Source organism: Xenopus tropicalis, chromosome 4, assembly GCF_000004195.4.
Source record: "Xenopus tropicalis strain Nigerian chromosome 4, UCB_Xtro_10.0, whole genome shotgun sequence".
NCBI lineage: Eukaryota > Metazoa > Chordata > Amphibia > Anura > Pipidae > Xenopus > Xenopus tropicalis.
In genome coordinates, this window is record NC_030680.2 from 150294524 (window position 1) to 150315229 (window position 20706).

Here is a 20706-nt window from a genome sequence, read left to right on the forward strand (position 1 = left end):
CCCTATTGTAACATATAGGGATATTATAAGCCCCAGAGGAGTTCCTTATAATATATAGTGAATAAAGTGCCCCCTATTGTAACATATAGGGATATTATAAGCCCCCGAGGAGTTCCTTATAATATATAGTGAATAAAGTGCCCCCTATTGTAACATATAGGGATATTATAAGCCCCCGAGGAGTTCCTTATAATATATAGTGAATAAAGTGCCCCCTATTGTAACATATAGGGATATTATAAGCCCCCGAGGAGTTCCTTATAATATATAGTGAATAAAGTGCCCCCTATTGTAACATATAGGGATATTATAAGCCCCCGAGGAGTTCCTTATAATATATAATGAATAAAGTACCCCCTGTTGTAACATATAGGGATATTATAAGCCCCCGACGGCCTCGTGCTTTTATACAGGTCATGGAACTCCGAGGTGACTTCTAATATCCTCATATTTTACAACACTTTATTTATTATAATATACAAGAACACAAACTTCATTGGAGACTCTAACTGTCACCATTAGATTGGTGCCTGGAAGCTTATCCCATGGAACCTGTCACTGTCACTTTCTCACTGCTGTGTCTAACAGGAGAGTGACCCCCTCAGCCAAGCAACATACAGTCAGGAGATTCTGCCCCCAGGACGTCCTCTTCCTGTGATCTGAAATAAATCCCCGTTACGCCATTAATATTCTGCAGCGTCCGATCCATTCACTCCCCCTCGGTGTCATATAACCATCAGCCTGGAATTATCGACCGCAGAGGCATATGAATAATATCAGGCATCAATACGGCAGATTTGCAGCCTTTGTTCCCTGCGGCTTATTGCTCTGCAAATCAAAGCTACAAACAAAGGAGAATAATGTGCTTTTATGTCCTTGTACTTTCCCCTTACTCTGCTCCCAGCCGACGAGTGCAAGCTCTATAGGCCAGAGTGATTAGGGAAAACTAGGTGCATAGAGTTGGGATTGGTTACACTGGGGGGGGGGGGGCAGTTAAGGGGGGGGCACTATATATAAATATATAAGGGGGGGTAGTAATGAAATAGAGAAAGTACAGGGAAGAGCGACTAAGCTGATAAAGGGAATGGGCTCAGTTATGGGGAAAGGCTGGCCCAGTTGGGATTGGTTACACTGGGGAAGGGGCAGTTAAGGGGGGGTCACTATATATAAATATATAAGGGGGGGCAGTAATGAAATAGAGAAAGTACAGGGAAGAGCGACTAAGCTGATAAAGGGAATGGGCTCAGTTATGGGGAAAGGCTGGCCCAGTTGGGATTGGTTACACTGGGGGGGGGGGGCAGTTAAGGGGGGGTCACTATATATAAATATATAAGGGGGGGCAGTAATGAAATAGAGAAAGTACAGGGAAGAGCGACTGAGCTGATAAAGGGAATGGGCTCAGTTATGGGGAAAGGCTGGCCCAGTTGGGATTGGTTACACTGGGGAAGGGGCAGTTAAGGGGGGGGGGGGCACTATATATAAATATATAAGGGGGGGCAGTAATGAAATAGAGAAAGTACAGGGAAGAGTGACTAAGCTGATAAAGGGAATGGGCTCAGTTATGGGGACCCATACCAGCATAGCAGGTAGGTAAATAAGTAAGTATGTAGGTAGGTAAGTACATACGTAGGTATGTAGGTAAGTACATAGGTAGGTAGGTAGGTACATAGGTAGGTAGGTAAGTATGTAGGTAGGTGGGTTCATAACAGGCCAATGTTATGGGTTAAGGTATAAAATATACAGCGTTACTGAGCCGACCAATCAGGTTTGAGAGATGAAGGTGCCCAATGCCGTTCCTCCAATCACAACTCACATTTGCCCAATAAAGTCCATCCAATCGAGTGAAGGGAAAGGAAGAACATTCTCTGTCGGACATCACATCCGCAGAACGTTCCCCCCAGCTCCCCCCATCCCCGCGCTCATCTCATTGGAGTTAAACAAAGTTTCAGACAAATATTGATTGGAAAAGGTAATGAGCCGTGAAAGGCTTAAAGCACTTGCAATCAATTCATCAGCAAAGGAAACACGTGAATAATGTTATTATATAACGAGCGGAGCTGATTGGCTCCTACAGATACAGGAGGCCTCGGGCCGCGCTGAAACATAAGGAGGCAGAACGTTCCGTGGTCACAAACAGCTCCAGACTAAAGAGACTGGAGAGACAATGGAAAGTACATTTGTGTGTAATTGGGTTAATTGGTAACTGATCCAAGGAAGGTCCCTAGGGGGAGACAGCGAGCGCTGAATGTGGGGTCCTGAGTTTGGTTCAAGGCAGGAAATGTATCAGCCAGAGCTTCCTAGGGCTTATTTACTTTAGACTGTAAGCTCACTGGGGCAGGGACTGATGGGAATGTGATAGGGGCCTTAGATTGTAAGCTCACTGGGGCAGGGACGGATGGGAATGGGATGGGGACCTTAGATTGTAAGCTCACTGGGGCAGGGATGGATGGGAATGGGATTGGGACCTTAGATTGTAAGCTCACTGGGGCAGGGGCTGATGGGAATGTGATAGGGGCCTTAGATTGTAAGCTTACTGGGGCAGGGACGGATGGGAATGGGATGGGGACCTTAGATTGTAAGCTCACTGGGGCAGGGATGGATGGGAATGGGATTGGGACCTTAGATTGTAAGCTCACTGGGGCAGGGACTGATGGGAATGGGATAGGGGCCTTAGATTGTAAGCTCACTGGGGCAGGGACGGATGGGAATGTGATAGGGACCTTAGATTGTAAGATCACTGGGGCAGGGGCTGATGGGAATGTGATAGGGACCTTAGATTGTAATCTCACTGGGGCAGGGGCTGATGGGAATGGGATAGGGACCTTAGATTGTAAGCTCACTGGGGCAGGGACTGATGGGAATGTAAAAGGGACCTTAGATTGTAAGCTCACTGGGGCAGGGACTGATGGGAATGGGATAGGGACCTTAGATTGTAAGCTCACTGGGGCAGGGGCTGATGGGAATGGGATAGGGACATTAGATTGTAAGCTCACTGGGGCAGGGACTGATGGGAATGGGATAGGGGCCTTAGATTGTAAGCTCACTGGGGCAGGGGCTGATGGGAATGTGATAGGGGCCTTAGATTGTAAGCTCACTGGGGCAGGGGCTGATGGGAATGGGATAGGGACATTAGATTGTAAGCTCACTGGGGCAGGGACTGATGGGAATGGTATAGGGACCTTAGATTGTAAGCTCACTGGGGCAGGGGCTGATGGGAATGTGATAGGGGCCTTAGATTGTAAGCTCACTGGGGCAGGGGCTGATGGGAATGGGATAGGGACATTAGATTGTAAGCTCACTGGGGCAGGGACTGATGGGAATGTGATAGGGACCTTAGATTGTAAGCTCACTGGGGCAGGGACTGATGGGAATGTGATAGGGACCTTAGATTGTAAGCTCACTGGGGCAGGGGCTGATGGGAATGGGATAGGGACCTTAGATTGTAAGCTCACTGGGGCAGGGGCTGATGGGAATGGTATAGGGACCTTAGATTGTAAGCTCACTGGGGCAGGGACTGATGGGAATGGTATAGGGACCTTAGATTGTAAGCTCACTGGGGCAGGGACTGATGGGAATGGGATAGGGACCTTAGATTGGAAGCTCACTGGGGCAGGGACTGATGGGAATGGGATAGGGACCTTAGATTGTAAGCTCACTGGGGCAGGGACTGATGGGAATGTGATAGGGACCTTAGATTGTAAGCTCACTGGGGCAGGGACTGATGGGAATGTGATAGGGACCTTAGATTGTAAGCTCACTGGGGCAGGGGCTGATGGGAATGTGAATGAATGCTACTCCAACTGAACCCCATTTACTCCTCGGTGATAAGGAATCAGCGCTTTGCTGGGAAAAGGTCACTTATTTTAATCATTCTCATTTATACACAGAAATAGTATTTTTTATCCAAATTCAACCAAGAAAAAATAAGTTGTTCCAAGTTCTCAGTATAATCAGGTTATTACCCGGCGGCTGATTAACGGGGGGAATATAAAAGAGTTCTGGGCTTGATAAGAATGAGCCCCCGTTATCGACTCATTATCAGGGAGACAGAGGGAATTATCAGAGTTGGGGTTCGGGTTCCGCTCCAAGTCGGAGATAAAAAAGGCCTAAATGTCATTTGCGAATATCTCTGTGCGTCACACTGCGGCGTATAATGCGTTTGGGTCGAGCCCAAAGCGAATAAAAGGGAATAAGTCAAGTAATTGGGAGATCGGTTTTACATAGAAACTGAAGGAGTTCAACAGGCTCCTTGGTTCTGGTTATACAGAGAAAAGTCATTCATTTGCAATAGAGGCAGATTTCCCCTTTAAACAAATCCTAACACAGGTACCGGTTACCCAGAATGGGGTTTTCCGGATTAGGGATCTTTCTGTAATTTAGATCTCCATAAAAAAAAATCATTTAAAAATTGAATAAACCCAATAGGGCTGTTCTGCCCCAATAAGGGGTAATTATATCTTAGTTGGGATCAAGTACAGGTACTGTTTTATTATTACAGAGAAAAGGGAATCATTTAATCATTAAATAAACCCAATAGGGCTGTTCTGCCCCAATAAGGGGTAATTATATCTTAGTTGGGATCAAGTACAGGTACTGTTTTATTATTACAGAGAAAAGGGAATCATTTAACCATTAAATAAACCCAATAGGGCTGTTCTGCCCCCAATAAGGGGTAATTATATCTTAGTTGGGATCAAGTACAGGTACTGTTTTATTATTACAGAGAAAAGGGAATCATTTAACCATTAAATAAACCCAATAGGGCTGTTCTGCCCCAATAAGGGGTAATTATATCTTAGTTGGGATCAAGTACAGGTACTGTTTTATTATTACAGAGAAAAGGGAATCATTTAACCATGAAATAAACCCAATAGGGCTGTTCTGCCCCAATAAGGGGTAATTATATCTTAGTTGGGATCAAGTACAGGTACTGTTTTATTATTACAGAGAAAAGGGAATGATTTAACCATGAAATAAACCCAATAGGGCTGTTCTGCCCCAATAAGGGGTAATTATATCTTAGTTGGGATCAAGTACAGGTACTGTTTTATTATTACAGAGAAAAGGGAATCATTTAACCATTAAATAAACCCAATAGGGCTGTTCTGCCCCCAATAAGGGGTAATTATATCTTAGTTGGGATCAAGTACAGGTACTGTTTTATTATTACAGAGAAAAGGGAATCATTTAACCATGAAATAAACCCAATAGGGCTGTTCTGCCCCCAATAAGGGGTAATTATATCTTAGTTGGGATCAAGTACAGGTACTGTTTTATTATTACAGAGAAAAGGGAATCATTTAACCATTAAATAAACCCAATAGGGCTGTTCTGCCCCAATAAGGGGTAATTATATCTTAGTTGGGATCAAGTACAGGTACTGTTTTATTATTACAGAGAAAAAGAAAATACATTTCTTAAATCTGAATTATTTTATTAAAATGGAGTCTATGGGAGATGACCTTCCCATAATTCAGAGATTTCTGGATAACGGGTTTCTGCTGGAAGGGGGGGGGGCTGTTACGGTTGAAATGACTCAGTCTTTGCGAGCGGGAGTTGTCGCACCTCCATTACAGCGCAAGGTAACGAGGGCCGGACAAGAAGTCAATAAGCCAATTAACATGCGGCTGATTCTGCGCTACGGATTTGCATGGAGATTACGGCTGAGCACAAACTGATGACGGGGGCTTTTTGGTGGAGAAGCCTGAACGCTTGTGCCCTTTACTGCACCTTCTACTTCATTCCTTGACCATAGGGAGCTAAAGAAAGGGGAAGTTAAACCTATAATTTAACTCTAGCGTAATGTACCCCAATTAGTGACTGCTAATATCCTTATCATTTACAGTAGGGGGTACATTATCCCTTATAATACATGAGTGATACTTAGAGTTCCCTGTATAACTCAGCCTGCAGCCTTGTGCCTTTATATGGGCACAGAACCCCTCAGTGACTGCTAATATCCTTATCATTTACAGTAGGGGGTACATTATCCCTTATAATACATGAGTGATACTCAGAGTTCCCTGTATAACTCAGCCTGCAGCCTTGTGCCTTTATATGGGGGGCACAGAACCCCTCAGTGACTGCTAATATCCTTATCATTTACAGTAGGGGGTACATTATCCCTTATAATACATGAGTGATACTCAGAGTTCCCTGTATAACTCAGCCTGCAGCCTTGTGCCTTTATATGGGGGGCACAGAACCCCTCAGTGACTGCTAATATCCTTATCATTTACAGTAGGGGGTACATTATCCCTTATAATACATGAGTGATACTCAGAGTTCCCTGTATAACTCAGCCTGCAGCCTTGTGCCTTTATATGGGGGGCACAGAACCCCTCAGTGACAGCTAATATCCTTATCATTTACAGTAGGGGGTACATTATCCCTTATAATACATGAGTGATACTCAGAGTTCCCTGTATAACTCAGCCTGCATCCTTGTGCCTTTATATGGGGGGCACAGAACCCCTCAGTGACTGCTAATATCCTTATTATTTAAAGTGGGGGTTGTAAGGAAGCCCAACTGACTCATTTTCATATCTTCCTTTGTATAAAGCAACACACAATATTCGGCTGATAAGAGGAAGAAACAGGAATAAATCACAGAGTGAGGGCAGCGTGAGCCCCCCCCCCCCTTTATCAATAGCGCCCCCCCCCAGGAGCGCCTGTGTTATCGCTGCTTCCCAGAGACAGATCATTAATTGAGCGCTTATTGATGAACCCCTGAACCTGTTTAAGTGCCTATTGAACCTTTGGTGCATTATTTACCGGGCGTTCGTCTCACAGAGGTTTATTTAATTCTGTGTCCGGTCGGGATTACGGCTAACGGGGGGGGGAGTATAATGATTAATAGCATCTCGCCCATCAGTGCCCAATGCACTTTCATCGCTTTTTAGTTCCAATTCCTTTTGTAAGGATTCCTCCCAGCGAGCCGGAGCCGGCAGTTGCGCGTCGGGCCTGACAGTTTGATTAATGGCGGCACCGCCTCAGCCATTCGCACAGTAAGTGCGGGGAAAGTATCGCAAATGTCACCGGTCCGACCCCAGCGCCGGTGTCTCTCCTGGGGCTATTAATAAAGAAAACAAGGGCAGGTTCCCCCCGGCCCAGGTTCTTCATTGACCCCGGCAGCCTAAATACTATTGTTTTGTAAAACTAAGTGTTAATTGTTACATTTTAGTACTTATTGTTCTATTAAAGTCCTCTTCTATTCATATATCAGACTTTCATTCAAACCACTCCCTGGTTGCTAAGGTAATTTGGACCCCAGTAACAAGATAGCTGCTGAAACTCCAAACTGGAGAGCTGCTGAACAAAATATAAAATAATTAGAAAACTACAAATAATAAAAGATGAAGACCAATTGCAAGTTGTCTCAGAATATCACTCTACATCATACTAAATGTTAACCCAAAGGTGAACAACCCCCCTCTATCCACTCATATTCTGTACCCCACCATGTGTATAATGGGGACCACTATCCACACGTACCCCTTACCCCCCTGTATTTCTAATTTAAGCCACATCCATTATTTGCCAACCAAGGTGCCAATATATCATACACTGACATTCCTGGCAATTCTGTGCTTCCTACTTTGTGGAACAGTTTGGGGGGGCCCTTCCCTGTTTCAGCACAATAATGCCCCCCCCCCCATGCACAGAGCCAGGTACAGAATGGGTTTGCTGAGAGGGGAAGAACCTGACTGAGCCCTGACCCCCAACCCAACTGACCCCCTGTGGGATGGAACCCCGACTGTGAGCCTGACCCCCAACATCACTGCCCAACCTCACTAATGCCCTTGTGGCTGAATGGGAGCAACTCCCAGCAACACTGTTCCACCATCTAGTGGGAACCTTCCCAGAAGGGCAGGGGCAGTTATAGCAGCAAGGGGAGGGGCAACCCAACTGAACCCCTGTGGGATGAATTGGAACCAAAACTGTGCTATTGGGCCAATAACTCAGCAGCAGGGAACCTGCCATAGGTTGCACATTATCTGCTGGGAAGGGGGGGGCACCACTATCTGTTCTGGAGAATCACCGAAACAATTCTGTTCGGACCGTGAAATCCCTTGGACTGTGACCAATCCCCACAGAGATCAGGGATCTGCAAATAGACTCAGTGTCACATCTGATCTGTGTCCCGGCCAGAAATGGGCAGAACCTGCAGCCTCAGCGCTAGGGAGACAGGGAGCAGGGAGTTGATATTTCCTTGTCAGAGACTCCCAGTGAATGTATAACAGGGAATGTTCCCTATGTAGTCCTTGGCAATCAATAAGCCACTGGGATAGGTGTCTCCATCATCCCTTCTATTTCCATCTTGGGCTACGATCTCAATTTTACCCTACTGTCTCCATCTTGGCCTACTGTCTCCATCTTGCCCTACTGTCTCCATCTTGCCCTACTGTCTCCATCTTGCCCTACTGTCTCCATCTTGCCCTACAGTCTCCATCTTGCCCTACAGTCTCCATCTTGCCCTACAGTCTCCATCTTGCCCTACTGTCTCCATCTTGCCCTACTGTCTCCATCTTGCCCTACTGTCTCCATCTTGCCCTACTGTCTGCATCTTGCCCTACTGTCTGCATCTTGCCCTACGGTCTGCATCTTGCCCTACGGTCTCCATCTTACCCTACGGTCTCCGTCTTACCCTACTGTCTCCATCTTACGTAAATGTCACCATTTTGACCAATGGTTTCCATCTTGCCCTACTGTCTCCATCTTGCCCTACTGTCTCCATCTTGCCCTACTGTCTCCATCTTGCCCTACAGTCTCCATCTTGCCCTACGGTCTGCATCTTGCCCTACGGTCTGCATCTTGCCCTACAGTCTCCATCTTGCCCTACGGTCTCCGTCTTACCCTACTGTCTCCATCTTATGTAAATGTCACCATTTTGACCAATGGTCTCCATCTTGCCCTACTGTCTCAATCTTGCCCTATGGTCTCCATCTTGCCCTACTGTCTCCATCTTGCCCTATGGTCTCCATCTTGCCTTATTGTATTCATCATGCCCTACTGTCTCCATCTTTCTTTAGTGTCCCCATCTTGCCCTACTGTCTCTACTATCTCTATCCATGGCTATAGTGTATTGGGCCTTGTACCCAACCCAGTGGGAATTATATAGAATATTCTTTATCTATAGGAATAGCTCTGATGCTCATTGCTTTGAGCAGTACCCACCCTACCCCATCTTTCTAGTCCCTCTCTCCCCTCCAATCTAAACCTTCAAATGCATTCAGAAAAGAGAGAAAGAGCCCGGAATGAATGTGAGAGGAAGGTTACATGGGGCGATGGAGCGTCTCTGCCTTGCAAAACTTCCATTGTTTTTACAGAAGTTTCTTATAATGTATAATTATAATTATTATCCACATTCTCCAGAGTCCTCTGCGGCTGCCATGGCAACTGGGACATTTTTCCAACGCCTGCCATTTGGGGAAGGATTCTGCTTTTCTTTACCATTCGGAATGAAGTGTTTATTCTGCTCATCTCATTGAAAAAGGGGCCCAGGGTTGGGGGCCGGGGGGGGAGGCAGTTAATACAAAGAAACAACTCCATTACAAAAACATAAAAAACACACAGATGTAATAAGATGAAAGTGAAGATCATGCATTACCTGATATATATAGTCTTTCCCAGAATGCAATGGGGTTTACCCAGCATGCATAGGGCAAAACATCGTTATAGAGACCAATATACGTATATTAATCAGTTGTGGCCAAAAAAACTTTCTATATATAGGGGCAGAGACAGGGGAAAGTGTTGGAAGGGTTACTGCCTGCCCTGCTCTCATTCCCTACAGAAATAGGGGTTGGTAGCACTAGGTAGGTACCTAATATATAGGGGCAGAGACAGGGGAAAGTGTTGGAAGGGTTACTGCCTGCCCTGCTCTCATTTCCCTACAGAAATAGGTGTTGGTAGCACTAGGTAGGTACCTAATATATAGGGGCAGAGACAGGGGAAAGTGTTGGAAGGGTTGCTGCCTGCCCTGCTCTCATTTCCCTACAGAAATAGGGGTTGGTAGCACTAGGTAGGTACCTAATATATAGGGGCAGAGACAGGGGAAAGTGTTGGAAGGGTTACTGCCTGCCCTGCTCTCATTTCCCTACAGAAATAGGGGTTGGTAGCACTAGGTAGGTACCTAATATATAGGGGCAGAGACAGGGGAAAGTGTTGGAAGGGTTACTGCCTGCCCTGCTCTCATTTCCCTACAGAAATAGGGGTTGGTAGCACTAGGTAGGTACCTAATATATAGGGGCAGAGACAGGGGAAAGTGTTGGAAGGGTTATTGCCTGCCCTGCTCTCATTTCCCTACAGAAATAGGTGTTGGTAGCACTAGGTAGGTACCTAATATATAGGGGCAGAGACAGGGGAAAGTGTTGGAAGGGTTGCTGCCTGCCCTGCTCTCATTTCCCTACAGAAATAGGGGTTGGTAGCACTAGGTAGGTACCTAATATATAGGGGCAGAGACAGGGGAAAGTGTTGGAAGGGTTACTGCCTGCCCTGCTCTCATTTCCCTACAGAAATAGGGGTTGGTAGCACTAGGTAGGTACCTAATATATAGGGGCAGAGACAGGGGAAAGTGTTGGAAGGGTTACTGCCTGCCCTGCTCTCATTTCCCTACAGAAATAGGGGTTGGTAGCACTAGGTAGGTACCTAATATATAGGGGCAGAGACAGGGGAAAGTGTTGGAAGGGTTACTGCCTGCCCTGCTCTCATTTCCCTACAGAAATAGGGGTTGGTAGCACTAGGTAGGTACCTAATATATAGGGGCAGAGACAGGGGAAAGTGTTGGAAGGGTTACTGCCTGCCCTGCTCTCATTTCCCTACAGAAATAGGGGTTGGTAGCACTAGGTAGGTACCTAATATATAGGGGCAGAGACAGGGGAAAGTGTTGGAAGGGTTACTGCCTGCCCTGCTCTCATTTCCCTACAGAAATAGGGGTTGGTAGCACTAGGTAGGTACCTAATATATAGGGGCAGAGACAGGGGAAAGTGTTTGAAGGGTTACTGCCTGCCCTGCTCTCATTTCCCTACAGAAATAGGGGTTGGTAGCACTAGGTAGGTACCTAATATATAGGGGCAGAGACAGGGGAAAGTGTTGGAAGGGTTAGAGAGTTAAACTCCCAGAGATATTTCTGCAGATATTCAGCGCTACACATGGGGAGGGAAGGCTGGCATGCTGTGGGTTGCTAATGTACCAGCTGACAGATGGGCACAGGAGAAAACTGATGGGTAGGTCTCTAATTAAAGGAAAGGTCATGGAGATGTTTAGGAAGAAACGTAACATTTTATTAATTAGCGCGTTTCCTTATGGTCACTGCCTTCTATTTGCATATCGACTGCGCGCTTTGCCCTAAATAACACGGAGAACTGCTAATTAACACACAAATTGGGGCTTTCTGGTGCCTTCCTGCACCGCGGGGCGAAGGGAGAGACTGCATTTTAATATCTGATGGGGTCCCTCTGCTAATAAATGTGTGTACAAACGGATAAATGTTTAATCGCCCGAATCTCAAGCTGAATTATTTATAGCAAAAATTAAAAAGTCACCATATTGAAATCTAATTTTGATGGAAAAAAATACAGTTTATACCAATCTGGGCTTAAATTTAGCTTCTTGCCCTTCAGATGTGTGTTTTTGGGCCACACCTGCGCCGCCATAATGTCAGCACTTTGCCCAGCTGCTTGGAACGTTACATACGGAAATCCATATACAGGTAGGGGATCACTTATTCGGAAACCTGTTATCCAGAAAGCTCCGAATTACGAAAAGCCTGTCTCCCATAGACTCCATTTTAATCAAATAATTCAATTTTAAAACTGATTTCCTTTTTCTCTGTAATAATAAAACAGTACCTGTACTTGATCCCAACTAAGATATAATTACCCCTTATTGGGGCAGAACAGCCCTATTGGGTTTATTTCATGGTTAAATGATTCCCTTTTCTCTGTAATAATAAAACAGTACCTGTACTTGATCCCAACTAAGATATAATTACCCCTTATTGGGGCAGAACAGCCCTATTGGGTTTATTTCATGGTTAAATGATTCCCTTTTCTCTGTAATAATAAAACAGTACCTGTACTTGATCCCAACTAAGGTATAATTACCCCTTATTGGGGCAGAACAGCCCTATTGGGTTTATTTCATGGTTAAATGATTCCCTTTTCTCTGTAATAATAAAACAGTACCTGTACTTGATCCCAACTAAGATATAATTACCCCTTATTGGGGCAGAACAGCCCTATTGGGTTTATTTCATGGTTAAATGATTCCCTTTTCTCTGTAATAATAAAACAGTACCTGTACTTGATCCCAACTAAGATATAATTACCCCTTATTGGGGCAGAACAGCCCTATTGGGTTTGATTAATGATTTATTGATTTTTTTAGTATACTTAAGGTATACTAAAACGGAATTATGGAAAGACCCCTTATCCGGAATATCCTTGGTTCCGAGCAGATGATAATAATGATAGTAAAGCAATGGGGGGGGATCAGATAGGATCTGTGCCACTGTGACAGAATGCTCTGTTATACAGATAGCTAGAATCTCAGCCATAAAGCAGGGCAGGACTGCTGCTTTAAGATCTGTGACCGATAAAAATTAAATATAAGAGATGGGAGTATAATTAAGGGTGAAATGAATATTCTCAATAGATTTGGCTGACAGAGGATTCTGGGAGTTGTAGTTAATAAATGTGGGGAGTTTGATACTCCAGACGCTAAAGCTTCTTGTTGCCCAGACACACGCGGCTCATTCTCTCCCCACTCCGTGATTTCACTGCACTTTCTATAAATTGTAAATCAAATCAAATAAAAAAATCTCATCAAGTTCACAGACGGGAGAGTCACTAAAATATCCATTTTCGGGGCCCGTAGACAAGTAAGTAAATGGAATGTTTTGCTGTACCTGTTAAAATTTGCTATTTTATGCTTTTTATTCATTTGCCAAAGCGCCGCGCGGCCTCGCCGTATTAACGAGCGTCTGGAACGTAACGATTTGCCTTTCCCAAACATAAAAATACTGACTGCCCTGAATTCTTCTGTACAGCGAGAGAACTGGCGGAGCCACTGTATAGAGTCATAGGTACAGTATATGATATATACAGTGTCTTGCAAAAGTATTCGGCCCCCTTGAACTTTCCCACATTTTGTCACATTACAGCCACAAACATGAATCAATTTTATTGGAATTCCACGTGAAAGACCAATACAAAGTGGGGTACACGTGAGAAGTGGAAGGAAAATCATACATGATTCCAAACATTTTTTACAAATAAATAAGTGCAAAGTGGGGTGTGCGTAATTATTCAGCCCCCTTTGGTCTGAGTGCAGTCAGTTGCCCATAGACATTGCCTGATGAGTGCTAATGACTAAATAGAGTGCCCCTGTGTGTAATCTAATGTCAGTACAAATACAGCTGCTCTGTGACGGCCTCAGAGGTTGCTAAGGGAATATTGGGAGCAACAACACCATGAAGCCCAAAGAACACACCAGACAGGTCAGGGATAAAGTTATTGAGAAATATAAAGCAGGCTTAGGCTACAAACAGATTCCCAAAGCCCTTGAACCTCCCACGGAGCCCTGTTCCACCGATCATTCAGAAATGGCAGGAGTATGGCACAACTGTAACCCTACCCAGGCACGGCCCCCCCTAAACTCACAGGCCCAACAAGCGCTGATCAGAAATGCAGCCAAGAGGCCCATGGTGACTCTGGGGGGGCTGCAGGGATCTACAGCTCAGGGGGGGGAATCTGTCCATAGGCAACTATTTGTCGGGCACTGCACAAAGTTGGCCTTTATGGAAGAGGGGCAAGAAGAAAGCCATTGTTAACAGAAAACCATAAGAAGTCCCGTTTGCAGTTTGCCACAAGCCATGTGGGGGGGGGGCAGCAAACATGTGGGAGAAGGGGCTCTGGTCAGATGAGACCAAAATGGAACTTTTGGCCAAAATGCCAAACGCTATGTGTGGCGGAAAACTAACCCTGCACATCACTCTGAACCCACCATCCCCACTGTCACATATGGGGGGGCAGCATCATGCTCTGGGGGGGCTTCAGCAGGGAAGCTGCTCAGAGTTGATGGGAAGATGGATGGAGCCAAATACAGGGCAATCTTGGAAGAAAACCTCTTGGAGTCTGCAAAAGACTTGAGACTGGGGCGGAGGTTCCCCTTCCAGCAGGACAACGACCCTAAACATAAAGCCAGGGCAACAATGGGTTAAACCCAAACATATCCATGTGTTAGACTGGCCCAATCACAGCCCAGATCTAAATCCAATGGGGAATCTGTGGCAAGATCTGAAAACTGCTGTTCCCAAAGGCTGACCATCTAATCTGACTGAGCTGGAGCTGTTTTGCAAAGAAGAATGGGCAAGGATTTCAGTCTGTAGATGGGCAAAGCGGGTAGGGACATACCCTAAAGCCTGGCAGCTGGAATTGCAGCAAAAGGGGGTTCTACACAGTATTGACTCAGGGGGCTGAATAATTACGCACACCCCACTTTGCATTTATTTATTTGTAAAAAATGTTTGGAATCATGTATGATTTTCCTTCCACTTCTCACGTGTACCCCACTTTGTATTGGTCTTTCACGTAGAATTCCAATAAAATGGATTCATGTTTGTGGCTGTAATGTGACAAAATGTGGAAAAGTTCAAGGGGGCCAAATACTTTTGCAAGCCACTGTATATATAATATACAGTTGGGACATTTCCCTATGGGACCAAACTGTAAATTATATCCTTATAAACGGTGCTTAGTGATGTCATCAGTTATAATCGGAGCTTAGTGATGTCATTTCTGTCACATGACTCACTGAAACTTGTATATTATAATAAATAAAGTGCCCTCTGTTGTAAAACATGAGGATATTAGAAGTCACCGAGGCGTTCCATGACCTGTATAAAAGCACGAGGCCGAAGGCGTCGTGCTTTTATACAGGTCATGGAACTCAGACCTGTATATTCACTATATATTATAAGGAACACCTCTGTGACTTATAATATCCCTATATGTTACAATAGGGGCACTTAATTCACTATATATTATAAGGAACTCCTCTGTGACTTATAATATCCCTATATGTTACAATAGGGGGCACTTTATTCACTATATATTATAAGGAACTCCTCGGGGGCTTATAATATCCCTATATGTTACAATAGGGGGCACTTTATTCACTATATATTATAAGGAACTCCTCGGGGGCTTATAATATCCCTATATGTTACAATATGGGCACTTTATTCACTATATATTATAAGGAACTCCTCGGGGACTTATAATATCCCTATATGTTACAATAGGGGGCACTTTATTCACTATATATTATAAGGAACTCCTCGGGGGCTTATAATATCCCTATATGTTACAATAGGGGACACTTTATTCACTATATATTATAAGGAACCCCTCGGGGGCTTATAATATCCCTATATGTTACAATAGGGGACACTTTATTTAATATATATTATAAGGAACCCCTCGGGGGCTTATAATATCCCTATATGTTACAATAGGGGACACTTTATTCACTATATATTATAAGGAACCCCTCGGGGGCTTATAATATCCCTATATGTTACAATAGGGGGCACTTTATTCACTATATATTATAAGGAACCCCTCGGGGACTTATAATATCCCTATATGTTACAATAGGGGGCACTTTATTCACTATATATTATAAGGAACTCCTCGGGGACTTATAATATCCCTATATGTTACAATAGGGGGTACTTTATTCACTATATATTATAAGGAACTCCTCGGGGACTTATAATATCCCTATATGTTACAAAAGGGGGCACTTTATTCACTATATATTATAAGGAACTCCTCGGGGGCTTATAATATCCCTATATGTTACAATAGGGGGCACTTTATTCACTATATATTATAAGGAACTCCTCGGGGGCTTATAATATCCCTATATGTTACAATAGGGGGCACTTTACTCACTATATATTATAAGGAACTCCTCGGGGACTTATAATATCCCTATATGTTACAAAAGGGGGTACTTTATTCACTATATATTATAAGGAACTCCTCGGGGACTTATAATATCCCTATATGTTACAATAGGGGGCACTTTATTCACTATATATTATAAGGAACTCCTCGGGGACTTATAATATCCCTATATGTTACAATAGGGGGCACTTTATTCACTATATATACAGGTTATAGTTTATATAGAGGAAGAACATTGATTTCAAGCTTTTAGCGGTAAATATGTTTCCGCCTTATAAATATTCACCCCCACCTTTGTTTTAATAGCGATTCCGCGTTTCAACCCGGCAGATAATTTCCCTTCTTTTCAATGATTAAAACATGAGCGTAATGGGCAGATACCCCCGTTTCGACAGACTCCTCGGCAGATAAAATATACAATATATTTAAATTCAGAGACCATTAAAATTAAAATTGCTACTTTCGGTGGAAATCAGCCAAGTGTTCCGCAAAAAACCCAATTGCGCAGTCACTCAATAGCCAGATGCACATTGTAATAATTCCCTATTATGGGCTCTCAGGTGAGCTGCTAATCCCATGCATGAGTTACCTGCCTCCATCTGATAATATTCAATTTGTGGTGAGATCATTTCCTATTGTCTGACTCCCAACCAACCAGTAATAAGGGAAACAGCGAGATCAGAAACTTCCTGTCCTTACTGCTCCTCAGATCATAGAGTGATACATAATTATAGGCTACATTGCCTCATCATTCCCAGAGGCTATTATGCCCCCACTGCTACTATAGGCACCATCTCTCCCTACTATACCTGCTATCCCACAGCCCCAGTCCCTTCCCAGAGGCTATTATCCCCCCACTGCTACTATAGGCACCATCTCTCCCTACTATACCTGCTATCCCACAGCCCCAGTCCCTTCCCAGAGGCTATTATCCCCCCCACTGCTACTATAGGCACCATCTCTCCCTACTATACCTGCTATCCCACAGCCCCAGTCCCTTCCCAGAGGCTATTATCCCCCCCACTGCTACTATAGGCACCATCTCTCCCTACTATACCTGCTATCCCACAGCCCCAGTCCCTTCCCAGAGGCTATTATCCCACTGCTACTATAGGCACCATCTCTCCCTACTATACCTGCTATCCCACAGCCCCAGTCCCTTCCCAGAGGCTATTATCCCCCCACTGCTACTATAGGCACCATCTCTCCCTACTATACCTGCTATCCCACAGCCCCAGTCCCTTCCCAGAGGCTATTATCCACCCACTGCTACTATAGGCACCATCTCTCCCTACTATACCTGCTATCCCACAGCCCCAGTCCCTTCCCAGAGGCTATTATCCCACTGCTACTATAGGCACCATCTCTCCCTACTATACCTGCTATCCCACAGCCCCAGTCCCTTCCCAGAGGCTATTATCCCACTGCTATTATAGGCACCATCTCTCCCTACTATACCTGCTATCCCACAGCCCCAATCCCTTCCCAGAGGCTATTATCCCCCCACTGCTACTATAGGCACCATCTCTCCCTACTATACCTGCTATCCCACAGCCCCAATCCCTTCCCAGAGGCTATTATCCCCCCACTGCTACTATAGGCACCATCTCTCCCTACTATACCTGCTATCCCACAGCCCCAGTCCCTTCCCAGAGGCTATTATCCCCCCCACTGCTACTATAGGCACCATCTCTCCCTACTATACCTCCTATCCCACAGCCCCAGTCCCTTCCCAGAGGCTATAATCCCACTGCTACTATAGGCACCATCTCTCCCTACTATACCTGCTATCCCACAGCCCCAGTCCCTTCCCAGAGGCTATTATCCCCCCACTGCTACTATAGGCACCATCTCTCCCTACTATACCTGCTATCCCACAGCCCCAGTCCCTTCCCAGAGGCTATTATCCCCCCACTGCTACTATAGGCACCATCTCTCCCTACTATACCTGCTATCCCACAGCCCCAGTCCCTTCCCAGAGGCTATTATCCCCCCACTGCTACTATAGGCACCATCTCTCCCTACTATACCTGCTATCCCACAGCCCCAGTCCCTTCCCAGAGGCTATTATCCCCCCACTGCTACTATAGGCACCATCTCTCCCTACTATACCTGCTATCCCACAGCCCCAGTCCCTTCCCAGAGGCTATTATCCCCCCCACTGCTACTATAGGCACCATCTCTCCCTACTATACCTGCTATCCACAGCCCCAGTCCCTTCCCAGAGGCTATTATCCCCCCACTGCTACTATAGGCACCATCTCTCCCTACTATACCTGCTATCCCACAGCCCCAGTCCCTTCCCAGAGGCTATTATCCCCCCCACTGCTACTATAGGCACCATCTCTCCCTACTATACCTGCTATCCCACAGCCCCAGTCCCTTCCCAGAGGCTATTATCCCCCCCACTGCTACTATAGGCACCATCTCTCCCTACTATACCTGCTATCCCACAGCCCCAGTCCCTTCCCAGAGGCTATTATCCCCCCACTGTTACTATAGGCACCATCTCTCCCTACTATACCTGCTATCCCACAGCCCCAGTCCCTTCCCAGAGGCTATTATCCCCCCACTGCTACTATAGGCACCATCTCTCCCTACTATACCTGCTATCCCACAGCCCCAGTCCCTTCCCAGAGGCTATTATCCCCCCACTGCTACTATAGGCACCATCTCTCCCTACTATACCTGCTATCCCACAGCCCCAGTCCCTTCCCAGAGGCTATTATCCCCCCACTGCTACTATAGGCACCATCTCTCCCTACTATACCTGCTATCCCACAGCCCCAGTCCCTTTCCAGAGGCAGAGGTGAGACTTAGTTACCCTTTAGGAACTATTCAGCACCACCAATAGGAATATGCAGTAGAATAAAACCTTTTTGTTATAACATATAAAAAAGGTGACAATTACTAAACAGAAGAGCCAATAACTGACATTTTTGTATCCAGACAAATCGCTGTGATAATAGAAAGGGAAAAATCACTCACCGTGAAGACGCTCTGCGGCACGGACAGAAAGAGAAGGAGAAAGGTTAGAACCCGTTATTTTGTGTATATATCAATAAATACAATCAAGACAATTTAGTATCAGACAAAACTGCCCCCCTGCCCAGTTCCCTCCCCAGCAGTTTAGATGTTACTGGTTTACGAGCAGTCGGAATAATATAATCACAGTAACATGGTAATTTAGGCTGAATACTGTCAGGGGAAACATGTTTGTTACAAACCCATCAGTTCATAGAGCTTCTCCAGCAGAATCCTGCATTGTAATCTGTTTTTCCCATGGGGCTAGCCATATTCTTCATTTCCCAGGGTGCCACAGCCATGTGACCTGTGCTCTGATAAACTTCACTCACACTTTACTGCTGCGCTGCAAGTTGGAGTGATATCCCCCCCTCCTCACCCCCAGCAGCCGATCAGCAGAACAATGGGAAGGGAGCAAGATAGCAGCTCCCAATAGGTATCAGAATAGCACTCAATAGTAAGAAATCCAAGTCCGGCTTGGGACTCCTCCAGTTACATGGGAGTAGGAGAAACAATAGGTTAGCTGAAAGCAGTTCTAATGTGTAGCACTGGCTGAAAGCTCAGACTCAGGCACACTTTACTGCTGCGCTGCAAGTTGGAGTGATATCCCCCCCCTTCACCCCCAGCAGCCGATCAGCAGAACAATGGGAAGGGAGCAAGATAGCAGCTCCCAGTAGGTATCAGAATAGCACTCAATAGTAAGAAATCCAAGTCCGGCTTGGGACTCCTCCAGTTACATGGGAGTAGGAGAAACAATAGGTTAGCTGAAAGCAGTTCTAATGTGTAGCGCTGGCTGAAAGCTCAGACTCAGGCACACTTTACTGCTGCGCTGCAAGTTGGAGTGATATCCCCCCCCCCCTCACCCCCAGCAGCCGATCAGCAGAACAATGGGAAGGGAGCAAGATAGCAGCTCCAATGAGAGACTGATATATTTGATAGGAGAGTGCCTGAATAGGGAGATATGTTGTATAAAGTAACAAAAACAATAAAACTGGAGCCTCACAGAGCAATAGGTTTGGCTGCCGGGGTCAGAGACCCCTATTTGAAAGGTGCAAAGAGTGAGAAGAAGACGGTAAATAATTCAAAAACTATAACACACAAATAATGAAGACCAATTGCAAAGTTGCTAGGAATAGGGCATTCTAAAAAATTCTAAAAGTGAACCACCCCTTTAACTGCCCCCCCAGTTTGAAGCACCAACACCCTCAATGCAGCCCTGTTACAGCGGTGGGGCCCCCAAATAAGCTTTGCTGGGGGGTCTGGGGATGCAACGTTGGGCCGAGCCCCGTTTGGATACTCCCTGTACCCCCTGGCTATTGCTATAGTAGGACAGGGACTACATGGAGTTTGGGCCGAGCCCCGTTTGGATACTCCCTGTACCCCCTGGCTATTGCTATAGTAGGACAGGGACTACATGGAGTTTGGGCCGAGCCCCGTTTGGATACTCCCTGTACCCCCTGGCTATTGCTATAGTAGGACAGGGACTACATGGAGTTTGGGCCAAGCCCCGTTTGGATACTCCCTGTACCCCCTGGCTATTGCTATAGTAGGACAGGGACTACATGGAGTTTGGGCCGAGCCCCGTTGGATACTCCCTGTACCCCCTGGCTATTGCTATAGTAGGACAGGGACTACATGGAGTTTGGGCCGAGCCCCATTGGATACTCCCTGTACCCCCTGGCTATTGCTATAGTAGGACAGGGAC

General features: G+C 45.6%; 1 protein-coding gene across 2 annotated transcripts in view; it reads right to left on the bottom strand.

Annotated features, from left to right (window-relative positions):
• Positions 1-20706, bottom strand: part of cacna2d3 (calcium channel, voltage-dependent, alpha 2/delta subunit 3) — a 499906-nt gene that overhangs the window by 434943 nt on the left and 44257 nt on the right. For both annotated transcript variants that reach the window (XM_031901262.1, XM_031901261.1), the window contains exon 3: positions 18966-18977. In XM_031901262.1, the coding sequence (XP_031757122.1) occupies positions 18966-18977 (12 nt within the window). The remainder of the gene's footprint in view (positions 1-18965; positions 18978-20706) is intronic.